Raw genomic sequence first — 25325 nt, forward strand, 5'->3', positions numbered from 1 at the left:
CCTGATTTGCTAAGGTATACTATAAAGTCATTATGAAGTAATACTAAGGAGGACATCCAAAAAGGGTTTAAAGAAAGGGTGGATTCCGTCCCTGAGTAAAGCATTTATTAAAATATATAAAGTGCCTTGTTGCACAAAGTAGGGACAAAATATGAGAAATGAGGCTGTCAGAGGTCTCAGCTAAGAAAATGAAGATGATATTTATACATATTTTCCAAAAATAAGTCTCAGAGTACTACTTCGATTTAAGACTTGACATGGAGTCTGTACTATACCTCTCACTAGCTATTAATTCTTAACCTCTCTGAGCCCGTTTACCAGTAATGCATGGGAATAATAGGCCCATTTCAAAGTTGGAATAAAGGCTAAAAGTGACAATTACTAAGTTGATACTCTTTAGATTACTACATTAATTATGACTAGTTCGAGTCCCATTTTTAAAACTGCAATTAAAATTTACCACTTCTGTCTTGCTGAATGTTTTTAAGAGCACTTCCCCACTTAGGATAAAAGAGCTAATGGCAACTAACATACTTGTCTCCATGTTTTGCCAAAAAAAGCTGCATAGTTTGAAGTGCTTCAGACAACTGTTCCTTCTTGGTTGATATTTCTTCACTGGAAATCTGTAAGGTAAAGAAGCCACATTCAAACTCTTCCTCCAAAAGGAGTAAACAACAGTATATTTTTTAAATTAATCAACGTTTAGTCAAGGCCAAAGTCTATTTTCTGAGTGACCCACGTGAATAACCTATCAGTTATTAGCAGTCTGTAGGCCTAGATGAGAATATTTTATTTATAATGCATAAAGAAAGCTTCTCTATCCTTAATGCTGTTGTTTTCATCAGAAAATGATAGATTATATGGTTCCTGCATCTGTCCTAGCCCCGCCGTGGATAAAGGTGGCCTCCACCCACAGGTGGGCACTCAGAACTGGCCCAGTGTCATCCTTGTGCACTGCAGTACTCAAAAAGACACATGAATGTGGGACACTACTTCCAAAGGGCATCTTCCTTCCTCCACGCTCCTAGATACAATGACCCTTCCGAAAAATATAGGGTGAAAGTAATAATCTATATGTATGCAGATGAAGAATAAAGAATTTCTTGCTCACAGTGGTGGCTTATGTCTGTCATCCCAGCACTATGGGAGGCCAAGACGGGCAGATTGCTTTGAGCTCAGGAGTTTGAGACCAGCCTGGGCAACAAGGTGAAATCTTGTCTCTACAAAAAATACAAAAATTATCCAAGCATTGGTAGCTCCTGCCTGTAGTCCCAGCTACTTGGAAGACTAAGGCAAGAGAATTGCCTGAGCGTGGGAAGGAAAAGTGCACTTAGCTGAGACTGCACCACTGTACTCCCACATAAAGGACAGGGTAAGATCCTGCCTAAAAAAAAAAAAAAAAATTAACCGTTAAAAAATAAATAATTTCTAATCTTAAAACCCACTTTCTAAAAGTCATCTCTGACTGTCATCTGTCAGAGAAATAAAATTGATCTGTTTGGGGAAAAGCAAGAAGTCTCAACACTTTCTCCTAATCTCTCAGTGCATCACTTCCAAATCCCTGATTTCAGAAATTGCCATTCTTTTAAATGAGCAGAAATAAGAGGAAATGAGCCAATGAAGATATATTTTCCCCCATGAAGTCTATTTAGAGTCCATTTAAAGTTTACTTTTCATGGCCATAATCATGAGGCCACATTGATTTTTGAAGGACACACTAACAAAAATTTCCTTCAATAGAGAGACCATCAACTGTCCTTAGATAGTTGTAATTAACACCATTATCTGCATTAAAAATGTATCTAGGGTACCAGGTCTAAATATGCCTTAGTAATGTTTTAGAGAATTTAGAACTAAAGAATGCCTACAAAAAAAATTTTTTTTAATTAGCCAGGTGTGGTGGCATGTGTCTGTAGTCCCAGCTACTTGGGAGGCTGAGGGGGGACGATCACTTGAGCTCAGGAGGTCACAGCTGCAGTGAGTTGTGATCATGCCACTGCACTCCAGCCTGGGTGACTGAGCAAGTCCAGTCCCTGTCTTAAATTAAAAAAATGAAAATAAAACTACAGAACATAAAAATACCAAGGGTTTATAATCCATATTTCTCAAAAGAAACTTATTCTCCCAAGGAATCTTTGTTAAGATTTATGTCCCCATTTTGGTTGTCTACTTAACGGGGCGGAGGGGGGGGGGAAGGATATTTTAAATGAAATATATGTATTGAAATCACTTTGAAGCTTTTTGGTATAAAGCATCAAATACAAGTGCTTTCCCACATCTTGTTTGTTCCACACTATATGACACACAGTATGTAAGACTATGAGTGAATACAACTTTATTTCAATTGAGCAGTATTTCAAGCATATACTCTGCTCTGTACACTGCTCCAAGGAAGAACCTCAAAGAAGAAACACTTGCCTCATAACACAGGCAAAATAAGACACTGATGTTATCCCCTATTTAATCATGTCAACAATGTCTATTTTAATAGCTGACAAGTGAGGACTAATGCAGAGCTAGAAGAGGGAGCTAAATGTAAGATTGGATGATAGCCCCCAAAATTTCCAAATGTCAGGCAAGAGTAGGAGGGTAGTACGGGAAAGCATTCCTTGAGAAAAATGCTTCTTATCTTAGTGGAAGTTTATGTTTACAATACAGCAGCAATCCCACTGCTATCACCAGTGGCAGCACTATTAAAATTTAGACCTCAATTACCAACATCCTAAGAGCTTTAAGTGGTGCAGTCCAATAGATACCCCAAACATCTTCCAAGCTGCAGCCATCCAACTAATGCTAAGCAGTTGGGATACAGAAGATAGCCCATAAGACTAAATAATTCACTAGGATAAGAGATAGTGCCTAGAATTTCCAGTGGTTGACTGTAGACACTTCCTTATGAGATTTAAAAAAAAACACCCAGAAAAGTACAACTAAAGTCAATAATCAAGAATCTTAATATTCTAGCTTGTATTTTCATTGTTCTTCAAACTTTTTGTTTACATCTGTAAGAATAAGATGGCATGTCTTTATGCCGCAGAGTGCATGGATTTATTCTATACATAAAACAGAATGACTGCTCTTGAGCTATTCTCACAAAAATAATCAGGAATCAGACCTAACTATTAGAAAAAGCAGCATACCATACTTCTTTACTAAAAATAGGACAATATATATTGTTCTTTGGAATGAAACAGCTTCTTCTGCCACATACTAATTTTGATTTCTTGAGCAAGTTTCTTGAGCATCTTTCTGATCTGCATTATAGTGGCCTATAACAATGGGAAAATTAAGGTAAAGAATTAAACATTGTGCTAGGTAAACTGTGTCAACTCAGTTAACATCCCTGTTGATATTATTATTAAACCAGGACTTCTGTGAATACCTTTTGCTTAGAGAAGGGAGGTTTTCCAGCCTTCTCTCCATCTTTCAAGGTCTTGTTGATATTTGATACCCATTTTTGCAATTCTTTGGCTTTTTCAACATGCTCTTTCTTTTCTTCTTCCAGTGACTTCTGACAGTTGAGTGGTAAGAAAAATACACAACCCAGTAAATGACTTAGCTATGAAACTGACCTCTCCATAGCAAACAAGAATGTAAAAATGTTTTTCCATCACACACAGGTTACTAAAACATTGTATTCATTCACTTAACCATATTTACCATGTCACATAGCAGATGCACCTCCAAAATGTTTATGGTAGCAAAGAAAGCTATGGCATACATTCCTTAATGAATGGTCTACTTTCCCAGCTGTTCCATCAATGTCACAAATTTTAAATCTCAACTTTATTCATGAGGCACTAGAAGATCCTTGAATTGCTGCCTTTGCATTAGCATTACAATCATAATTGTCCTGACAGAAAGGTATCAGATAACAGAAAGCTGACAGAATACAGAATGTCTACTATACACATAAATACAGAGAATGAAGAAAAATCCATCTCCTTCTCTAACACATAACATATTCATAATGTTAGCTTTCAAGTGCAAAGACTTAACTAGAAATGAGAGATTGTGGTAAACATTTTAATATGCAAAGAAGGTCACTATATACAGAAAAAGGCAAAACTTTTTCATTTTTTGAAGCAATCTGAAACACTGCAGCTTGAAGGATGTCGGAAGGAATTTGCACCTTTCTCTTTGGTTCCACAATGCTTCATGATATGCTCTTTCAGTGAGTGCATGTTCTCACTTAATAAATGGAAACTAACACGAGTTTAAATCTATTCAGTCAAGGGGAGTTCTGAAGAAATTATGCTATAAACTTGGAGTTCATCAAGTTTATTCCATATTTTATGTCAAAAAATTCTAGTGTGGGCAAGTTTCAAAAACCCATTCTCAAGGCTAAATGAAACCATTTGAAGGGCATTACATCATTTGTAATTTTCCATTTAAAACTTACTCTATTTTGAACACTCAGAGATTTGTGGTCCTCAAGAAATAGCATATGTTACACAATTCACACACTGCCTATGTAGCCAACACCATCATACTCTGAAAAAGTGGCATGAACCAGCCAGCATCACCCCTTGCACAGTTATTTAAACATGTCCTATTAGGAAGAATAGTAGAGGCTAGAAATTCCTGTCATCAAGGGCTCAGATACTTCTAACAGTTTAAGTCCTGTGTGGAAATCAAAATCAGCTTTTTCTAAGGCTTCTTTGTAAGTCAACTTTCTTTTTGTCTGAGGACATATTATATTTCTGACATACGACTTTTGATCTTTGAGTTTTGTAGCAATGAGGACATCTATCATACCTACTTGGAGAGCCTCTTCTATTGACAACCGAGAGTGAACCTGCGGCTCTATCAATCCTCCTGTCAAGTACTGAAATTCCAAACATCGGATTCCCATTTCCTTATTTATAATATTTGCATTCACAGCTTCCACCACTGACATCATTTTGTTAGTGATGGGATGACCAATCCCTGTGATCACTAATTCACACTGTCGCAGCTGCTGGGCAAACCCCTCATCAACCAGGCCTCTATGCAAAGCTTCGGCCACCCGGTACTTTTTGCCAGTAAGAGGATCAATTATGCCCCCTGTACTGACTTGGGCTTCAAGGCATCTGAGGGCAGTAATCCGATCAACCAAATTTCTACGGGAGGCTTTGAGAACGGAGATCCTTTCCCCACTAGCAGTCAGCCAATACCCTGCAATAGGACTGTGCAAATCTTTCTTGGGAACTAACCGGCTCAGCAAGGCATCAGCAAGTTCTGTAAGTGTGATGAGGCCTTCCTGATACTTCCTGACCAAGGATTTGTCAATTGTTCCCTGCTCTATAGCCTCATTAATATTGAAGTGTAATCCCGTTTTAGTATCAGTCAGCATATGGGAAGAATGCCCATAGGATTCAAAAAATGTAGCTTCCTTCCACTGATATTGCTGACCTGAAAGTTCAAGATACATACTTTTCTCAATCAGGTTTCTCTGGAAAGCCTCATATGCAGTCAATTCTGCCCCTGTTTTAGTATCTACTACAGAAATTCTATGAGTTTTCTCGACATTGAGATTAGAAATGTTCCTCTCCCCAAATGGCAACAGAAAGCATTGGGACTTTACATCAAATACACACATTCGCAGTAATTCTGAGTAATACAGAGCTTGCTTGTTGTTGGGATTAGGGAAAACTCTTGTGTTGCTGGATGGCTCATGTAAAAACTGTAAAATGGCGTTATTCAACAACCCCTGCTGCAGAGCAATTTCTGGAGGAACACGAATGCCTCTCACAGGGTCAATGATACCCCCACTGGCAATCTGGGTTTCCAAGATATGTTTACCCTTTTGTCTGTCAAGCATTCTATTTTCCATAGCTTGAAACACTGACAATGTCTTAGAAGAATATGAATATCCCACAGCTGCCTTCTCTGCCTCAAGAAGCCTAATTCTGAATTCGGGGTCAACAACTCCTTTAAGAACTGCATCTTCAACAGAATACGTCTGACCTGAAATGGGATCAATTATAAAGCCTGTTGCAGCCTGAGCTTCTAAAAATGCCAAAGCCATCATTTTGTCTATTATGATTCTCTTGGCCGCTGAGGCAAATGAAACCTTTTCTTTTGTAGATTCTAGGTAAAGCCCTGCAATTGAGGTGGCTTTCGTCAGAAACTTGTTAAGAGTTTTCTGAACTTCTTCAACCGTCTTAAGACCGAGTCGTAGCTGCTCAATTGTTCTCATGTCCAGAAGCTTAGCTTCCACCAACTGCCTGGCAGTCACAGTGTGCCTAAGCCCTTGGAATTTAAATTCATCATCCCTGACTGAACTTGCATGATCACCATCAATGTTCTGGAAGGTCTCTGGTTCTAAGCCCTTCTTAAGTAAATCCCCTTTCTTGAGTCCACCAGATGCTCTGCACCCTTCAAGCATCCATTCTTCAGCACTGGGAACTGGGTTCTTTTCTTGTTTTAATGTTGTGACTTCTGTATGCATATCATACTGCTTGTTCTTAGCTATCTGTAACAGGAATTTATAAAACATTAAAAGTCACCTCAAAAACATTATGTCACTTTACCCATTCTCAATCCAAACATAATTATTTGAACTACAAAGATGAGATTTGCAAAAAGAAAAAAAATTCAAACCAAGGAGGGTTTGGGAGTATTATAATATCATTTTCAGAGTCTGAATTGTATTTTTCAATGGCAATAAAGGTATTAAAATTATATCTTTAAAAAAGACTAAGACAAAATCTAGCCACAAAATATGTTAGAAGTTAAAGGTAACTGCTTGGTTCTTCTAGCTTTTTTGATAGTTACATTTTTCAAAATACATCTTCACAGATATAACAGTGTATCTATTACATCTGTATGTTTAATCTCAAACATTCAAAGATTAAAGAGGGCTAAATTATAATAAAGATTCAAGTAAGTTACCAGAAAAAGTACAGTATTATTTTCCTGTTAGAACTACAAAGAGCCAATCACATTCAAATTTTTTTTAAAAATTTAGTCTAGGAGAGAAAGGAAGCAAATGAGGAAACTTGGCATTAGGTAACTGATAAGGTCTCAGAACAGAGTATACCTCTAAGGGTGTCAAAAGCTTCACCAGTTCCATTTCACATGCGTTATCTTGATACCTCACAGGTGGTCTAGAATGGTTCAGGGCTTGGTCTCTTATCTTCTCAATTTCAGAGAGTCTTGTAACAGGGTTCGTCTCATCAAAAGTTATCTGTAACTCAGTGCTTGTCTGAGAAAAGTACTCAGAGTAACACTGCTGGCTTTTCTCTTTCTCAAGTGGAGCCCCTGGTGGCTGGAATTGGACTTCTTTTGGTATTTGTTCAACCCGATGTTGCCACTTCTCTTCCAATGGCTGAGGTTCTTGAGTCCATCTCAACAGAGGGGATCTGGGTGTTGGGTGAATGTGTCCAGTGTTTCTAGAGGACACCTCTCCGGAGTGTTGGCACTCCTTCACTGTCATCTCAAAATCTGGTTTGAAGGTACAGTCTTTGGCCATGTTCTTTTTTTGAATTTCACATTGGAGCAACACTAACTGATGTTCATGCTCTTTGATCTGCTGGTCCATTTTTTGCTTCAGGTTTTCAACTTCACACTTCTGGGCTATCAGCTCATCCTCCAGTTTCCGACATTTTTGGTAATGATTTGCTTCCACGTGCTGCCCTTGTTGCATTTGTTCACGATACTGTTGAAGCTGTCTTTCAAGTTCTTTAATGTTTGTTTCACAAAGCTTAGCATTCTCTTGAGCTCTGCAGTTTTCTTGTTGAAGAGACACAAAGTCAAGCTTAATACCTGAAATATCATTTTCAGTGATGACTTTGGACTCCATTAACTTTTCCATCTTCTTGCGAAACTCCTCTGCTGACTGTTTGAATTTAGCAGATTCTTCCTGAAAGAGAACCATCTTTCTGTGGGTCATCTGCTCCTCTATAGTCTTTAAGTGCAATTCGTCTTGTACTTTTTTCAACCTGTTATTTAACTCTTGCACCTGAGCTTGTTGTAGCTGAACTTTCTGCTCCCCGCGTCGCTTCTCTTCCTTGGAAGCATTCAGCTCTGCATTCAGATTTCTAACTTCTTTTTCAGTATTCTGGATGATAATGTTCTGTTGGTCACACTTTTGCTTAAATTCACTTACTAAATTTTGACTTTTTGCCAGGTCTTCTTCTAGGCATTTAATTTTTCTTTGAAAATCCTGCTCTGTTTTTGTCTGTTTATGCAAGTGTTCATTGGTGTTGCGTAGCTGATCTTTAAAACCATCTGCCTGAATTTTCAGTGCTTCACATCTTTGCTGGATAGTTTGTTTCTCTAAAGCTATATTTTCTGATTCTGCCTGAATTTTCTGCATCATTAATTTGGTTTCGTTGTTCTGCCTAGTAAGCTCCTCTACTTTTTGTTTTAGCATCTCTGCACACTCATTACTTTTCTCCAATTCTTCATTAAGCCTCTGGATTTTATCATTATTTTCTTTTTCAGCTTTGATATTTTGAAGCAACTGCTCATGGCTTTTCTCAAATTGTTCCTTTAAATGATCTGATTTTCTCTGGCAGATTCGTAGTCGTTCTAATTCCTTCTCATCCTTAAAAAAATGAATTTGTGAATTTAAATGCTGAATATTCTTCTCAGCCGCAGCATGTGCCCTTGTAACTCTGTCTACTTCTCTTTGCAGTTTCCCTTTTTCATGATGAAGAGACTCTAATTCTAACTGATAATTGTGCTTTATTTTCTTGAGATCGTTAGCTTCCTGCATGGCTTCCTCAGCTTTACCTGTGGTTTGGTTCAACTGCCTACCAAGCTCTCTGAGTTGTTGAGAATACCCTTTCTCTGCCTGATCCTTCCTTTCCAACTCCAGTTTAAGGCACCTGAGTGTATTATTTGTTTCATCTAGTTTATCTTTTAGCAAACGGGCCTTTTCCTCAGATGATGATTTTTCAAGCTGGAGGGCACTAAGTTCATATGTCAGCTCTCTCATGTCCTGTTCAGCCTTTCTATTGGCAGCTGTTAGTTCATCTACCTGCTGTTTGAGTTCTTCCGCTTTCTGTTTGTCATGTTCTTGCTGAAGGCCTGTCACTGCCCTGCATGACGTAGCCGGTGTGACTCCACACATTGGCAATGCATTTTCTCTACATGAATACTGAGTTCCAGTTATTCTTCTTCTTGCTTCCAATTCAATTCTCTGCTTTTCTTTCAACTCTTTCTCTGCTACCTGTTTTTGAAAAGCAAGGTCTTTTTCCATCTGCTTTACCAGCTTCAAGAGTTCTTCCTCATTGTCTCTCTTTCTTCTTAATTCTTCCATTAATTTATTTTTTTGTTGCTCCAAATCATTAAGACTTAAATCTTTTCTTTTAAGATGATCTTCCAGTGTTCTTCTGGTAAAGGTGTTTTCCTCCAGCTGATTCCGAAAATTCAGGAGGTTCTCTTCCACGGCAGCTCTTTTGGCCTCGGCCTCTATGGTGAGTTGCCTCACCCGCTCCAGTTCCCTCTCGGCAGCTTCTTTCTCTCTCACAATGGTCTCAAGTTCCCTGCGGTACTGCTTGGCTTCACTTTCAGCCCTTATCTTCTGCAGAGACATATCTTCTACATTTCTCTGCTGCCTTCTCAATTCATTTTCTGCAGCCTCCCTGACCTTCGGAAGTTCTTCCTCTACTCGGGACTTTTGTTTCTTCAGTTCGGCCAGCATTCTTTCCAGCTCACGTATCTTTCCAGTAAGTTTGCTATTCTCAAGCATTGTTGCCTTCTGACGTTGAAGGAGATCTGAATATGCCCCATGTTCGGAAGTCTCCTTATACTTTTTAATCTACGAAAGATGTTTTGAAAGTGTCAAGCCCATTCTGTTCAAAATATCTTACAAAGTACGAATCAATGTTCATGAAAGTACTTACAAAACCAGATGAACCCAAATGCAGAACAAGCGCTATCACCGCCACCAGCACCACCGCCTTTTTCAGAGAGAAAGCTTCAGAAAGTCAGCAGGAGAGGACAAAAAACCCTTCATGACAGGTTTTCTGAAGAATCTCTTTTTGTCCTTCAGGGATAATTTTATTTTAAAAATTAACTACCTTAAAATTTTATAGCAAGAAGGGACCGTACAGCAGAAGAGGAAAGGGAGATACAAGGAGGTTAGATATTTACAAACTCACATTGAGGGAGGGACAAAGTGGGAAATAAAACTCTCACAACAGTGCCCTCTCATCTCTTGCATGCAACATAATCCTATGAGGAAGGAAGAAAACCCAGCACATAGGAACCAAATGATGCTAAAGAATTTCATTTTCTAGCCTGACAAATTAAAAATGATACTTACATTCTCATGTCTTACGGTTAAAAAAGCAAAGCGCAGAACTTTAGAACAAAGAGACAAGTTAGGAAATAACACTTGTTAGGAAGAAGGAAAATTATTTAAAAGCTTGAGATTTCTAAAGTCGGATCCTTTACTTGTTTATACTTGCCATATTATGACAATTATAATAATCAGAATTGCTAATGCAAAGGCAGCTACAGTCCTGACAGCTCTGGAAAAGATGTGCTTCATATACTCACAGATTTTGTTGCTGTTGTTAATGACATGCCTCATATGAATCCACTGTGACAAGTACCTTTAGATACTCCACAAATACAAAGATATTTGTTAAATATAATAGCTTTTAAATATATAGTTAGGGATTTAGCTCCAAGGTATAGAAAAAGCTGTAAGAAAAACTTTTTATTCTACTAGTTACAGAATCAATGTCAGCTGGGAAGAGTACACTTTACATTGATTATAGAAGTGCATGCTCAGGATTAGTTTATAATTACAATTTAATTTCTCTTTATTAATACTCTAACACTGTTAGTTTTGTATCATCAACTCAAGATCACCAAATTAAAATAATGTAAACACGAACAGAGAAATTCTTTTAGACAGATTTGTTTTCATTGAGTAGCTTTGGTGAATTTCAAGAATTTAATTTCTATTACAGACCATACATCTTATTTTGCTTCCTCTAATTTCTTGATCTCCAGTAATTTTGATGAGAATTTCAGTTGTCTCCTTTGCTAGCCTAAATAAGGTTTCTAATAATAATTCAGATGAAAACAAATCTCATAATCCATTATCTTCGGCGCTCTATTTTCTTTATTTTGGTATCAGGGTAAACCCTGTGACATACCAGCATTTTATCTATTTAAATACTAAGTTTTCAATATTTCTTGAGGAGGTTATTTCTAAGAGAGTCTTAATTCCTTATCAAAGCTCCTCTGAAACTTAGCTATTGCTGAAAAATTCTGAGCCATTCCTTTTTCTTGGTCATGCTCAGATTTAAAAACAAACTAAAAACTCCCTCAGGAAAAAAAAAAAAATCTGTTGTTGAACCCTCAGTGTTTTAATTAGAGTCAATGCAGTGATTTGTTAAGAATCTCATGTTGCCTGGATAACTCCTGAGTTTTTTAGCGAATGTGAGAAAAATTACTGGAAACAACTTAGTCCAATTGCTGATTTGCTTTCTTGTGGATCTCAAAGTTATTCACATAAAAATAACTTCCTTAAGTTTTCTCTAAATCTTCCTCAATCTTGCCCTTTAATCACGGTGATTAATATTTAGCATGTTTTGTTCTCAGCACAGATTAAAGAATCTCTCTCTCATATCTAATATCTATTCAGATATTCTACTAACGTTCCTTTTAACTAAATCAGTATTACTTCCGAAATTAACTTGTATCCATATTTGATTTTATTTTTATTATGGAAAATTCTGCTTTTAGACCAAGGCTTCTCATACAGGTCTTCAAAACTCAGTTTCAGAAACCCTACTCTTTTCAGTCTAAAAATTGAGCTATATATCTTTTACATGACATTCCATTAATGTAATCTTAAGTGGCAGGTTATTTTTTTTTTTTTTACCTATTTTAAATTATAGTCTTTGCATGTTCTTCCATAACTGTATTTGCTGGTTTCAATTAAACATAAATCTTTGACATTTGAAAGGATGACAATAATAACTTGTATACAATGTAGGCATTCTGAAATATTTTTTATCACTTGCTAGTATTCTACTTCATCATATAAATTGACCCATATATGTATAATCAGATATGTACTATAAAAACTTAAATTATTTTATTTTATATTTAACTACTGCATATACAATTTAAAAGATTTGCATACCATTTAAAATGGAAAAAATCTCTCAAAAACTAAAAATATAAGAAAATTATGGATGTGGTTTCATAGATGAGAGATGCATGCAATGAAGATGGTCACAAGTATTCTGGGTCTCCTTCTAAGCACAAAAGAAGATGGTTATAAAGTCTCGCAATTAGCTATGTTAGTGATTTAGCTGCAGAAAACTGTTAACTCTGAACAGACTAAAATAGTTTTAAAAAGTAGTCACATTTTAAGGAAACTAGAAAGTAACATCCAATAGATATTTACTACTGTTCCAGTTCTCATATGAACAGTTACATTAAGCATAATCACCTTCAGAATTTCAACAACAGTCCAATTCAAAATGGCTAATGTCCCACCATTTATTCATTTTAACAGTCATTCTACTATTTTTGTCTGTTCTAGGGAACAGAAAGTACATCAAGATAACAAAGCATAGCATACTCCCTTTTAGATCAGTTACAAGAGCCTATGGTGACCATTGACTTTTATAAATAACTCCTCACTCTTCCTATTTCTGAATATAACTTTTAAATGAAGAATCAAAGCTGTGGAAATTTTCCAAATCAGAATGGCATTTAAATAGTCTTTTTAAATGTCATGCGCTACATCTTTTTGCAAAAACAAAAAGAAAACCCAAAACTCCAAAATTCTTAAAAAATATCATCATTTTGTAAAAACATCTACTAACTTTAGCATCTTTACATTATGCATAATAATTTTAACTTCTTGAGATACAAATTAATTTAAAATGCATAAGACAAGTGTGTTCACATGATATTCCTGTAGACAACATAACAGCAGTAACTGCACTTCAGAAGTATACTTCTCAGTTGTGAGAAAGCTGAAAAAACGTCTGCCCAACTGCCAAAATTTCATCATTTATTTAGACATTAACCCTACCACAGTAGAGTCCTGAAGTGAAAATGTAGAGTCCTGAAGTGAATGACTTTTTATTTGAGTAAATGTTAAAGACAAACAAAAATCCTAGGTCTTCAGTCATTTTCGTTATAATTTTGTAATTCAGTAATTATTTGTACATCTGCTACCAGCCACATAAATATATCATGAAACATGTTTTGCTTTCCCAAACTATAGTGTAGTTCCTGCTCATCTCCAGCACCTTTATATTTACAGGCTGCTCACTGCTAATGATTACCTCTTCCTCTTCCAGCCTCTTCAATGAATCACCAGCAAATTTAATATATTGTGTCATGAGAGTGACCAGGGCAGTATACCGAGTCCTTAGGTCCATGAACTGCAGTAAGGAAAAAATAACAAAAGCATTACCTCCAGTTACTCTTACTAAGTTGAATGAACTTTGAATAATACTTACAATATTAACTAGGCTTTCAGACAGCAAACCACACAACTCCCCATAATAAATGATAGGAATGAGCTTATTACTATTGTGAAAATCAGAGTAAATGATAAATCTCTTTTAAATTTCACCATGAAGTACATTTATCTCTACAGTTAATAATTAATCCTGAATAAGAAATTTTAAAGAGTTTTTAAAACCCCTTAATAGAATATATTGCTCTGGGTGTAGACTTTCTGTTTGGGATGATGAAAGGTTCTGCAAATAAACAGTTGTGTCAGTTACACAATATAGTGATATACTGCAATGCCACTAAACTGCACATTTAAATTGTTAAAATGGTAAGTTTTATACTATGTATGTTTTACCACAATAAAAAATAAAATTTAAAAAGAAATTGTTCTTCCTCTTATGCCCCTTCCCCTCTTCCTCTCATACTTTTATTACCTCTTGAATAATGAGATCTGCTGAACTCTGCATTCTTCGGCGTTTCACTGGAGATTTTTGTTGTGAATCTACCATAGCCCGGTAGGTCATTGTTTGTAATTCATAGTCCTGCATAAAGGAGCCAATAAGATAAAAAAGGAAGCAAAGCAAAGCACTAGAGTTTCATTCTATAATAATTTAACACAGATAATTAGAACCTAGATTCACTAAATTAATTTTAGCGATTTAATACAAATAATTAGAACCTAGATTCACTAAATAAAGTTCAAGTAAAGAAAATACAGTCATGTGTCACATGGGAACATTTCAGTCCAGGACAGACCGTGTATATATGATGGTAGTCCCATAAAATTATAATGGAGCTGAAAAATACCTATTGCCTAGTGATGACATAGCATAATGCATCACTCAGGTGTTTGTGGTGATGCTGGTATAAAGAAACCTACTATGCTGCCAGTCACAAAGATCTATAGCACATACAATTATGTTCAATACATGATACTTGATAATGATAATAAATGACTATGTTACTGGTTTAATTATTTACCACACTATACTTTTCATTGTTATTTTAGAGAGTACTACTAAAAAAAGGTAACTGTAAAAAAGTTTCAGACCGGTCCTTCAGAAGTATTCCAGAAGAAGGCATTGTTATCACAGGAGATGACAGCTCCATGCATGTGATTGCCCTGAAGACCTTCCCGTGGGATTTGGAGGTGTAAGACAGAGATATTGATGATCTTGACTCTACACAGGCCCAAGCTAATGTGCATGTTTGTGTCTTAGGCTTTAACAAAGATGTTTAAAAAGTTAAAAAAAAACAAAAATTAAAAATAGAAAAAAGCTTACAGATTACAGATATAAAGAAAGAAAATACTTTGTTGCATGGCTGTACAAGGTGTATGTGTTTTAAGCTAAGTGCTACGGCAGGAGTCAAAAAGTTAAAAAAATTTTACAAGTTTATAATGTAAAAAAGTTATAGTAATTTAATGTTAATTTATTATTGAAGAAATTTTTTTATAAATTAGTGTAGCCTAAGTGCACAGTGTTTATAAAGTCTACAGAGGTGTACAGTAATATCCTAGGCCTTTCCCTTCACTCACCGCACCCAGAACAACTTGCAGTCCTGCAAGCTCCATTCATGATAGGTGCTCTATACAGATGCACCACTTTTTAGGTTTTATTCCCTATTTTTATTGTACCTTTTCTATGTTTAGATATACAAATAGATAGCATTATGTTACAGTTGTCTACACTATTCAGTACAGTAACATACTATAGAGTTTTACAGTCTAGGAGCAGAGGCTGTACCATATAGCCTAATCGTGTAGAAAGCTGTAACATCTAAGTTTATGTAAGTATACTCTACGATATTCGCACAACGGAAAAATCACCTAACAACACATTTCTCGGAGCATATCCCCTTTGTTAAGCAACATATGATTGCATTGCAAAATTACATTTTTAGGAATCTATCCAATCCTGGAGATGCTTCCAAGGTGGGGACAAAATCAGAAACATGTAGGGTGGTCAGGTAATTTCCCAAGTCTGTTTGGAAACTCATGAAAATATATGTAACAATACAGTAGCCCTATGAAGCCCCCCTTTCCTCCACTAAGCAATGGAACCATGGATCTGGAAGGCTAAAACTGATAAGTCGTCAGTGATAACCTGAAAAGCATCAAAAATGTCCCCTAGGTGAGAAAGTTGGAAGTTCTCCCATGGAATGCCCTAACAACATTAAAGAAAAAAGAGCGTGAGAAAAGCAGTAAGAAACCAACTACATGTATTCTGGTGGCTGAGGGGGTGGTATGAGGTGCATGTACATGTGAGAGATAAGATGTATGAATCGGGGGACTGTCATGTGACTGATTTCACAAAGAATTGTTAGATAAGTATCAAAAGAGTTCAAATGAAGATTCCTTTTACTTTTTAACACTGAGTGAAATGACTTGCATGGCTTTAAAAGTACATTATAGAATCACACACCTGAATATTAAATTTTACTAAAGTTAATGAATCATCCTACCTTCACTGTAGCCGAGTACTGTTCTGCATATTTTTGACACTCGTCCATTTTGCTCTGTTTCATTTCTATTTCAGACACCAGCATCTATAAACATACATAGTTTAGAAGAAAAACGACAAGAAATTCAGCTATTCTACTACATAAGATGCTCAGGAACTAAGACATATCTACTACACCACTTCACAGTATAGCTCTTTAGCCCTTTGCACTTAATATGCAAATTGTCTTATGGATAAATAAATTACAAACTTTCAGATTAAACCACAGAAGTGACCAACGTGTGGCTTTTCAAAGCAGAAACTACTGAACTCCTGAGGAATTTAGTAGTTTCTAAATTCCAACCCAATGTAGCTTTCAAAGTAGAAAATACTAAACTCCTGAGGAATTATTCAAAAGCAGACTTGATGCCCTTGGCCACCACCTATTCCTAAAAATAGAGCTAGAAATGACTGGCTACTAAAGACAGAACAAAAATCTCAAAGCATTCAATTTTCTGTCAAATGTGATATTCGATTTTCCATTGCTAACCATTTTTATTTATTTAGAAACCCAGAAAACTATTGCAGTCAGCAGAGTATCAAAGAGATATCTATACTTATGATTAAATAAATTATCATTAGGAATTTGAAAACCACTCCAACACTCCACTTTCTGATTACCCATGCTTTCAAAAATTACCTGCAAGAAATAAAAATAAGTCATGTATGTAGGTGTGGGTTGCATGATTTTAATATTTATGATATACTTCCTCTAAAGAGTTGGTGACTTTTTCATTCAACATAGAAAGGAAGATGAGGAGCATGACTGAAGAAGTGCAGACACAACTTCAGTAGAGGGAATTATTTTTACATACTTTCTGTTGATTCAACTGTGTGGCCAGGGTTTTACTATTTTCAGGCTGATTTTCCTGAATCTTTCTCTGATTAGTTTCAACCTGCTGGATCCAGTCATCTAAAGGGTGGTAAGTATCTCTGTAGTACTTCAGTGATTTGCCAATGCCCTCTAAGTCCCGTAACCTAAAAGAATAGTAACAAAATAGTCAGTGTCCAACAATATCCATCAGGAAGGTAGAAGATGTAGACAATGGAGAGACAAAATAACTGGACAACAATGCACTAAGCACAAGAGGGGTATGCATACAGAACTCAAGGCTGCAGCACCCTGAGGCACACCTCCAAGGAAACTCCTTATTGGCTTTGGGTTGAACATAAATATTCTGCTCTTTGAGTTGTGCAATTTAGTGACAGTGATTACTCTAAAGACAAGACCAAGGGGCTAAAGTTAAAAAACAAGAAATGTAGAAAATTAACCATAATTATTATCAATTACGGTGTCTTGAATAGCTAAGGCTTGTACCAAATGGCAGTTCAATTTTCAAATAACAAGAAGGTAGTCCAATGAATGGTTCAACATGGTCTCAGAGAGTATTTTCTAGGAGGTGTGATTACATACCTGTCTCTATGACTTTAAAAACTACATTAAACCTATGTATCATATTTGTTACAGAGATAATACATATTTGAACATTACTTTCAAGAATGGTACTGTATCAAAAAGCATTTGCATTAATATAAGCATGAAAATGAATGAGAAAGGACAAGAATTCATTTATTTCAAGATGAACCCTAAAACCTTTTTTAATTCAGTCACTGAGCAAATAAATGATTTTGACATTCTTGTATCTTCAATTAAAATAAACATCAGGGCATTTCCATTTATTTGCATTTCTTAGGTCCAGTATAGATGCTACACACAGCCCCATCACATGCATGTTTCATGCTCTTACTAAGTCATGGTTATTTGAATATTATAAGCTGTTAATAATTATAGAACTACATTGCTTTTTTTTCTTCAGAAAAGGCAAGCAGATTAACTACATAAATGCTAGAATACATGAATAGTAACAGAGTTGAAAAATGCTTATTTTGAAATTCAATATCTTACTAAAGTCCTCTAAGTAAGAAAGAAATATAGCTAAGTAGAGGTATTGTAATTAACAAATTAACTATGGAATTAAAAAATATAGCCTCATATATTTAGATTTTACTCATTTACCATACACAGGCATTAAATCTGTGCCAAAACAGGACAAAAAAGGATACTAACCTGTTGTCAATCTGCACATGAACATTTTGCCACCTTTCAACTAATTGATCTGCTTTTTCTTTGTGCCAGTCAAAATCAAGGTCCCGTTCTTTATATGTTTTAAACATTTCATCACTGATGGCTTTAGCTTTCTGCAACTCATCCTCTAATGCATGGAATACCTGTCTCTTTTCATCTACTTCAGATCTCCATTGCTAAAATACATTAATAGGTAAAAGTTATAAAAAAGTTAACCACTCAATGGGTAAATACATTATTTACCTAATTTCACAAATTATTTACAAATGACAGGTAGAAAATAAGACAAAGAATGTCCTTCATATACAAAATGTTATATTAGTTCAAACCTTAAGAAATTATCAATATTTGACCATACTTTGATTTTTTAATGACAATTTTATAAAGTTCAGCCTACTACAATTTACATATCAACAAAATAAAATATATTCCACAAGTAAGTTTGCTACCTCCATTAGTAAGTCTTTTTCATTTTGTTTTTACGTGCCTACTAATTCTATTGTTAAAAAGGAATACATGCGTTAAAAATCACTGAGATAACTTTTAATAACTGCTTTGCAATAGTTTTACCACTTGCTAAAGAAATACATAAATAGATGAGATGAATTACAAGTCTTTTTCCTTTCTTAATTTCTCTATTTACTTCCTTGATATCTTAAAATAACTTCTTCAGCAAGTGAATCTATTACTAATAATTTAGTTTTTAGCTTTGACTCCTCTTGCTACCAACATGAAATGACTATCAAAAGCTACTGTCAAAATGGTTCAAAATTCAAATAAGAACTCTGCTCCAACTAAAATGATTGAACATTCTTATTTAGAGTAAGCTGTGAGATCATAGAGACACAAACGGAATGAATCCATTCAGAAACCCAAGATATTTAGTGATGTTTGGAGATCTGAGCTAAGTGCTACATAAATATTTGTAGAATATGATCTTTAAAAATAGCCAAAAGTGAAGCTCATACCTTTAAAGTACTTATTAGATTCTGAATATTATTCTTGTCAGCTATAACTGCTTCTTCTTCACACAGTTTAGTTTCATAGAGTTTTACAAGGGCTTCTGCAGCTTGAGTGTTTTTTAACACCAAGTTAACAGTTTTCAACCTTAAAAAGGAAATTAAACAATAGCCATCTATTGTTAAACGTTTATTTTTGTATAACATAGTCTTGAAGCACCATTATGACAAATGACATAACATGTTCTTCACCTTGGAACACTGACACATTTACTATGAAATTAACATTTTTCTGGCTTTCTTCTTAATAGACAGCATGTACTCCAGTCCATCCCCGACCCACAAATGGTATTCAGCAAAAGATTACAAGATAAGATGGTTTCTGTCTAATCTTGTTTAAGTATGAGATGAAAATCCATTGGCTAACAACAGCTGAGCTACCCAAATTACATGCAAAATGTGAAAAGACCATGCATTACTCACTAATCTCTGAGGCACATCAACTATCAACATAGAGAAGTGTCATCAATCAATAAAAATAATGTATTTCTTAAGACAAAAAAATTTAATATTTACACTAATAAAAATAAAATTTTAAATTAATAGTACATAAAAGAGCTGTATTAAGCAATTTATATATTGAGAGAGCAGTTACATACTTATCTATGTAAGTGGAAGACAAAGAGGTTACATACTTATCTATGTAAGTGGAAGACATAGAATACACTTGGTTCATGTTCTGAAGGACCACATTAAGCTCAGATCGTAGCATGGGAACTGATGAAGAGGCTGCTGCTTGACTGAAAAACTCTTCACACTTATTTGTGATTGTTCCCAAATCATCTTTAAGTCGTTCCAGCTCTTTCTTTAGTTTCTATAAAATGGAGAACAAACAAAGGCATCAGGCCATCGCCTGAGATGAGGTGTTTCTCTTAAACCAGTTTAAAAACACACATTTCACTTTATGACCAATGACTTAGAAATCTACATATTCTTTGCTTTTTATCAAAGAAATCTACATATTCCTTGCTTAAGCCGTGGCATTCAAGTTTTACAATCAATAAGTCCCTTACTGTCCATCTCGTTAGCCTCAACATCTAACTTAGTACTTTTGCACATAGCAGGTGTATAATGACGTTTGTTACAAGTCCTTATATCCTTCATCACAAAGGTGAGCACGTACATATTCTCATGTTTACCTGGGTGACAGTGTACATATTCCCATGTTTACATGAGTCAGAGCTAGACTGAATCCTAGTTTACAATCAGCAGTAATTATATAATTAGACCTCACAAAGTGACCAGCCTGCAAAACTGGACATGTAAGAAGCCACAAGAGTTGATATACAAGGTCATTAAGAGAGTTAATCTTTTTTCCCAATATATTTATAACTCTCACCTCCTGTTCTGTGATTCTGAATACACTTTCATGCAAATCATCTCTTTCCAGGGGAGTTCGAATCTGTCTAATCAGCCGATCTTCACAGTTCTCTAACCGAAGTCTGATATTTCGAACTTCGGAGATGTAGAGATTATAAACTGATTCCTCTTGCTCCTCTGTGAAAATAAATATAATGTTTAGAAAATACCTTGTTTCCAATCTTTCAGAAGCCCCTGTTCATGTTTTAATATAACAATGTTATTATTACTGGGACACAGCTAGTCAAGCAAATGCTTCCTGTCTTCAACACAAACCCATTCTAAGGATATAAATCTTAAAATTGAAGAAGAATTAATAAAAATGCCCAAATGCCATCTGAAGTATCAATTTCTGATTAAATGATGTCCAGAGTAATATAGTGCTATTTCACATTCACAAAAATGTGAATTATATTAGCTGCAAATTAATTACAAAAATCTAATAAAAATTCTTCTAAGTAAAAAGTAGGTAAATAATATTTAAGGTTTAAGATTTTCTTTTTTTTTTTTTAAGATGGAGTCTCGCGCTATCACCAGGCTGGACTGCAGTGGCGTCAGCTCGGCTCACTACAACCACTGCTTCCCGAGTTCAAGCGATTCCCCTGCCTCAGCCTCCCGAGTACCTGGGACTACAGGTGCATGCCACCATGCCGGTATTTTTATTGTACAAAAAATACAATTTTTTGTATTTTGGTAGAGACAGGGATTCGCCATGCTGGCCAGGATGGTCTTGATTTCCTGACCTTGTAATCCACCCGCCTAGGCCTCCTAAAGTGCTGGGATTACAGGCATGAGCCACTGCGTCTGGTCTTAATGGTTAAGATTTTTTAAAAATAGAATATTACTAATAAAATTGTCTCTAATTAAAATCAGAAAAGTTCAGAATAAATTTTATATTTAACAAAAGTTAACCAGGCAAAAACCTTTTGCTTTAACCCTTGTATAAAATCCAAGTTTGGTAAATGAGAAAATAATCCTTCCTGAAACTGAAAGGCCATCAATCTGAACATTACATTGCAAAATACTGAAAATGTTTAAAAGAATTTGTTGTTTGTCGTACTAGATGGCTGGCACCTTTTATTAATTTGTCATTTGGAAACAAATGAATACCTTCTTGCATCTTCCTACCTCAAGCATGCTTTTACTGTTCCAACAATTGTGTCTACATCTTATAGGCTGAGTGACACAATATACCCAAGACTGAGATTCCCAGTGAGAGCAAAACACAGCCAGAACTAAATACCTATAGGAAAAAAGAAGACAGGATCCCCATGCTTTACCTCTTTCTGCAGATTTAAGAAGTTCTTGATAATACTGCTTACATACATTAACCTCCTTTTCCAGTTGTGTTATATCTGAGCCTGAAAAGATTTGGGATTCCTGGCTATCTTCCAGAAAATCTTCAAAACGAGACTGTAGATTACTCAGAACTTGCTGATGTTCACCAGGTAGCATCGTCTTTATCTAAAGAAGACCAAAGATCCATGTAATTAAGTGATTAATAGTTAGATTTGAATGGAATATACTTCAAATTGGTCGTATGGCATATGCCACTCTACATGAATAATTATAAATAGAAACATTTGAAATTAACCATCTTTTTCATTAACAATTTTAGGTTTTAGAGACAAAGAAAAACAAGTCTCCAAAACTCAATATATGAAATCAACTATACCCACAAGAACTACAGTCTGTCTCCCTATCTACCAGTAAACATTGAATGAAATCTATATTTCCAGATTTCCTCAATTCTTAAAAAGTGCTTTACATACTGTGGGCATATAACAAATATCCACTGAATGAATATTAGCATGGATTTGCTGGACTCCATCTTATTCTAAAGAAATACAAACTCTACTGCACATATAAAAATGCTCGCATATTTTTGGACACACCAGGTTGACATATGGATTCATACTTACTGAAGCCACATTGCTAGCTCGAATTCTATCAATTTCATTGATGAGATAATGCCAGGATACTACACTCTTCATGTTTATGTGAGACTCATGCCAAAGAGTCAGGACATTCTGATACTGTTGCTCAATTCTGAAATACATGAAAGAGAACTCAGATTATCCTTTTTACTTCCTCTGAAAACACAATGCAATTTTTCTTTTTGTGTAAAATATCCCATGTTTAGTAGTTCTAGAGACTTCTGATCCTGTGGGGCCTTGACAAAATACTGATTATTTCTTCAACCTTCAGAGAGCCCCCAAAACTAGCTCAATGTTTTTAGCTAATAATATACAAACCTGTTGGCAAAGTCCACTGCTTCTTTGTTTGGTGGAGGAACGGTGAAGCACACAGATGGAACCATAGCCTCATTCCCAGTAGGACTAATGACCTTCCATTTAGCACGATGAGAGTTATTCGCCAAAACACATTCATCGTCTTTGTAAATGGTTATCTGGTTTTAAATAAAGAGCAGAATAACTCAATGAGATCACTGTTAACTGTTTTCCACACTCAATCCTGGGATTATTTTTTGTTTGTTTATGAGGGGGGAAATCTTGATCACTAGTTAGCAACATGATCTCATTTATAAAGTATATGAATAATGACAGAAACTGGTATGTTTCTAGGAGTTACAGGTACCTCAATTTGTCTGTAGTCACAGATAGCTTTGATTGGAATAGAAGTTTTGAGCGGACAGTCAGAATTCCTTGGCTTCAGTTGAATTACTGTTTTTGCTTTTCCCATCAGGCTTGCTACAGTGCTTTTGTACTGCAGAAGTTCTTCTTTCTCTTCCTAAGTAATAAATACAGTGAATTTTAAGAAGTAAAAGACTTGTACTCTCCATGCCTTCAGCACTTTACACAAATGAAACTTCACCAGAAAAGTCTTCTCTGACTACCGAAGCTAAATTTTCAATCCTCCCCCTCTACCCCTCTTGTAGCTCTCTTCCTTTCATTGGTTTGTTTGGTTTCTTTTTCCTTTTAGCATTTCAGTATCTAGCATACTATATAAATTTTACTTATTTATCCTGTTTATTGTCTAACTCCCTCTCTAGCATGTAAGTACCACAAGGGTAGAGATTCTTGTCTGCTTTATTCACTGCTGTATCTCTAGAACCTAAAACAGTGCCCAAGATATTAATAACTTTAAAAGTATTTGCGAAATGAATGACTAAACACACGGGTGCATGCGCACGCACACACAAACACAGAGATACACTCACAAATTAGGCACTATAAAAGCATCTTAAAATATCAAATCCATCACATAAAAAACACTTTTGTTATATTTGATACCAAAGGAAAACTAAAACTCAATGTGCAAATGTGTAATTAAATTAGTGGGAACTATCAAGAGTGGCAATAAAATACAAAGTTCTGCTCATATCAAACACTAATCTAATCCCTCATGCATCCTTATAAAATGCATAGGTTTTGTATTAGTACCATTGATTCCTGAACAAGGTCTTCCAGCTTGTGAATGCTGCTTGATCTGTCACAGCTGTACTTCCGCTGAATGGCATCTTTTAGATTCCTTAAGTAATCAGTAGCTTCTTTGGCATCATTAAAAAACTAAGGAAAGATGAAACCTAGCAGTTAAAGTATGTTAAATACCATTAAAGCAAACAGTTGTCATGGTCTGATACCAAGATCCTGTGTGTACCCGTCGTAAGTGAGAACAGAATAAATGCACAAGATAGCTTAATAGTCACATCCTTCCTTGGACCAAGAAAAATCCTTGAAGTTGGATGGTTATGAATGAATACTAAGTGTTCAAAGCTTATGTGTATATGATGTTTTGGCTCTATATAATTTTGACTGAAGGTCTGTTTTAAATTAGGATTTAAATAGTATTTAAGTCGGAGTGAAATTCCAAGAATAGTTAAAAATTTCTGTATTTTTAGAAGTTTAATGGTTATAGATGATTGATTCTCTATATGAAAACAGTTTCATACAATTCAAGGTGAGATTTGGAAAAACTTTAAAAAAAAAGTTCCTAAATAAGAGAGGCATTTGTAGAATAGTATAAAGATTTTATGGTATCTTAAAGAGATTTTTAAAGGATTCCTGCATAACAGAATAATTCAATCTATCTTACAAGACAAAACTAACTCTTCCGGCCTACAAAGAAAACAACTCACATTATTTTATATTATATATATATATATAACATAAAATATTATATACATACTATATAATATGTTATATATTTATATATAAAATAATGTGCATTTCATAATTGTTAGGATAACAATATGCATCTATATGTGTGTACACACATAATTTATTGTTAGGATAACAATATAAATCTATATATATAAATATATAAATCTATATATATATGTGTGTGTGTGTACACACATATATACAGATGCATATTATTATCCTAACAATAAATTATAAAAAAGATTTCTGCAAGTTAGCCAAAATCACAATACCATCTATAAAGTTATGATTCTACTTACATACCTCGAAATATGCTGTGTTCTCCTTTATGTGCTGCTCCACACACTGGCAGAGCTGTAAGATCCAGCTCCACTGTGTCTGCATTGCTGCTCTGTAGGCCTTAAAGATAAAACGAAGGCATCACAACTGACTGGAGAGAAATAAGGCACACATAACTTTTGATATTGATCCTTCTAAATGCTGACTCCGCTATCTAAATAGATGACCAATTGTTTTAGCAGAATAAGACTCGAAAGTCAGGGCAGTGGCTTAGCATGGTGGCTCACGACCATAGTCCCAGCACTTTGGGAGGCCAAGGTAGGCAGATCACCTGACCAACCCGGACAACATGATGAAACCCTGTCTCTACTAAAAATATAAAAATTAGTCAGGCCTGGTGGCACATGCCTGAAATCCCAGCAACTAAGGAGACCAAGGCAGGAGAATCACTTGAATCCGCAAGGCAGAGGTTGCAGTGAGCCAAGATTGTGCCATTGCGCTCCAGCCTGGGCAAAAAGAGTGAAAC

General features: G+C 35.4%; 1 protein-coding gene across 50 annotated transcripts in view; it reads right to left on the bottom strand.

The window, feature by feature from the left end:
- Positions 1-25325, bottom strand: part of DST (dystonin) — a 505428-nt gene that overhangs the window by 152263 nt on the left and 327840 nt on the right. For 29 of the 50 annotated variants that reach the window (XM_078369452.1, XM_008994605.4, XM_035295973.3 and 26 more), the window contains 16 exons: positions 24824-24919; positions 23801-23926; positions 22995-23147; positions 22652-22806; positions 22319-22445; positions 21677-21860; positions 20377-20534; positions 19673-19851; positions 18987-19125; positions 18001-18194; positions 16748-16910; positions 15895-15978; positions 13866-13973; positions 13257-13355; positions 3383-3511; positions 535-623 (listed from right to left, as the gene is read on the bottom strand). In XM_078369452.1, coding sequence (XP_078225578.1) covers positions 535-623; positions 3383-3511; positions 13257-13355; positions 13866-13973; positions 15895-15978; positions 16748-16910; positions 18001-18194; positions 18987-19125; positions 19673-19851; positions 20377-20534; positions 21677-21860; positions 22319-22445; positions 22652-22806; positions 22995-23147; positions 23801-23926; positions 24824-24919 — 2183 coding nt within the window. Of the gene's footprint in view, positions 1-534; positions 624-3382; positions 3512-13256; positions 13356-13865; positions 13974-15894; positions 15979-16747; positions 16911-18000; positions 18195-18986; positions 19126-19636; positions 19852-20376; positions 20535-21676; positions 21861-22318; positions 22446-22651; positions 22807-22994; positions 23148-23800; positions 23927-24823; positions 24920-25325 lie in introns of all 50 variants that reach the window. The other 21 variants (XM_078369439.1, XM_078369433.1, XM_078369437.1 and 18 more) reach the window with 1 other exon arrangement.

Source organism: Callithrix jacchus, chromosome 4 (assembly GCF_049354715.1).
Source record: "Callithrix jacchus isolate 240 chromosome 4, calJac240_pri, whole genome shotgun sequence".
Taxonomy (NCBI): Eukaryota; Metazoa; Chordata; class Mammalia; order Primates; family Cebidae; genus Callithrix; species Callithrix jacchus.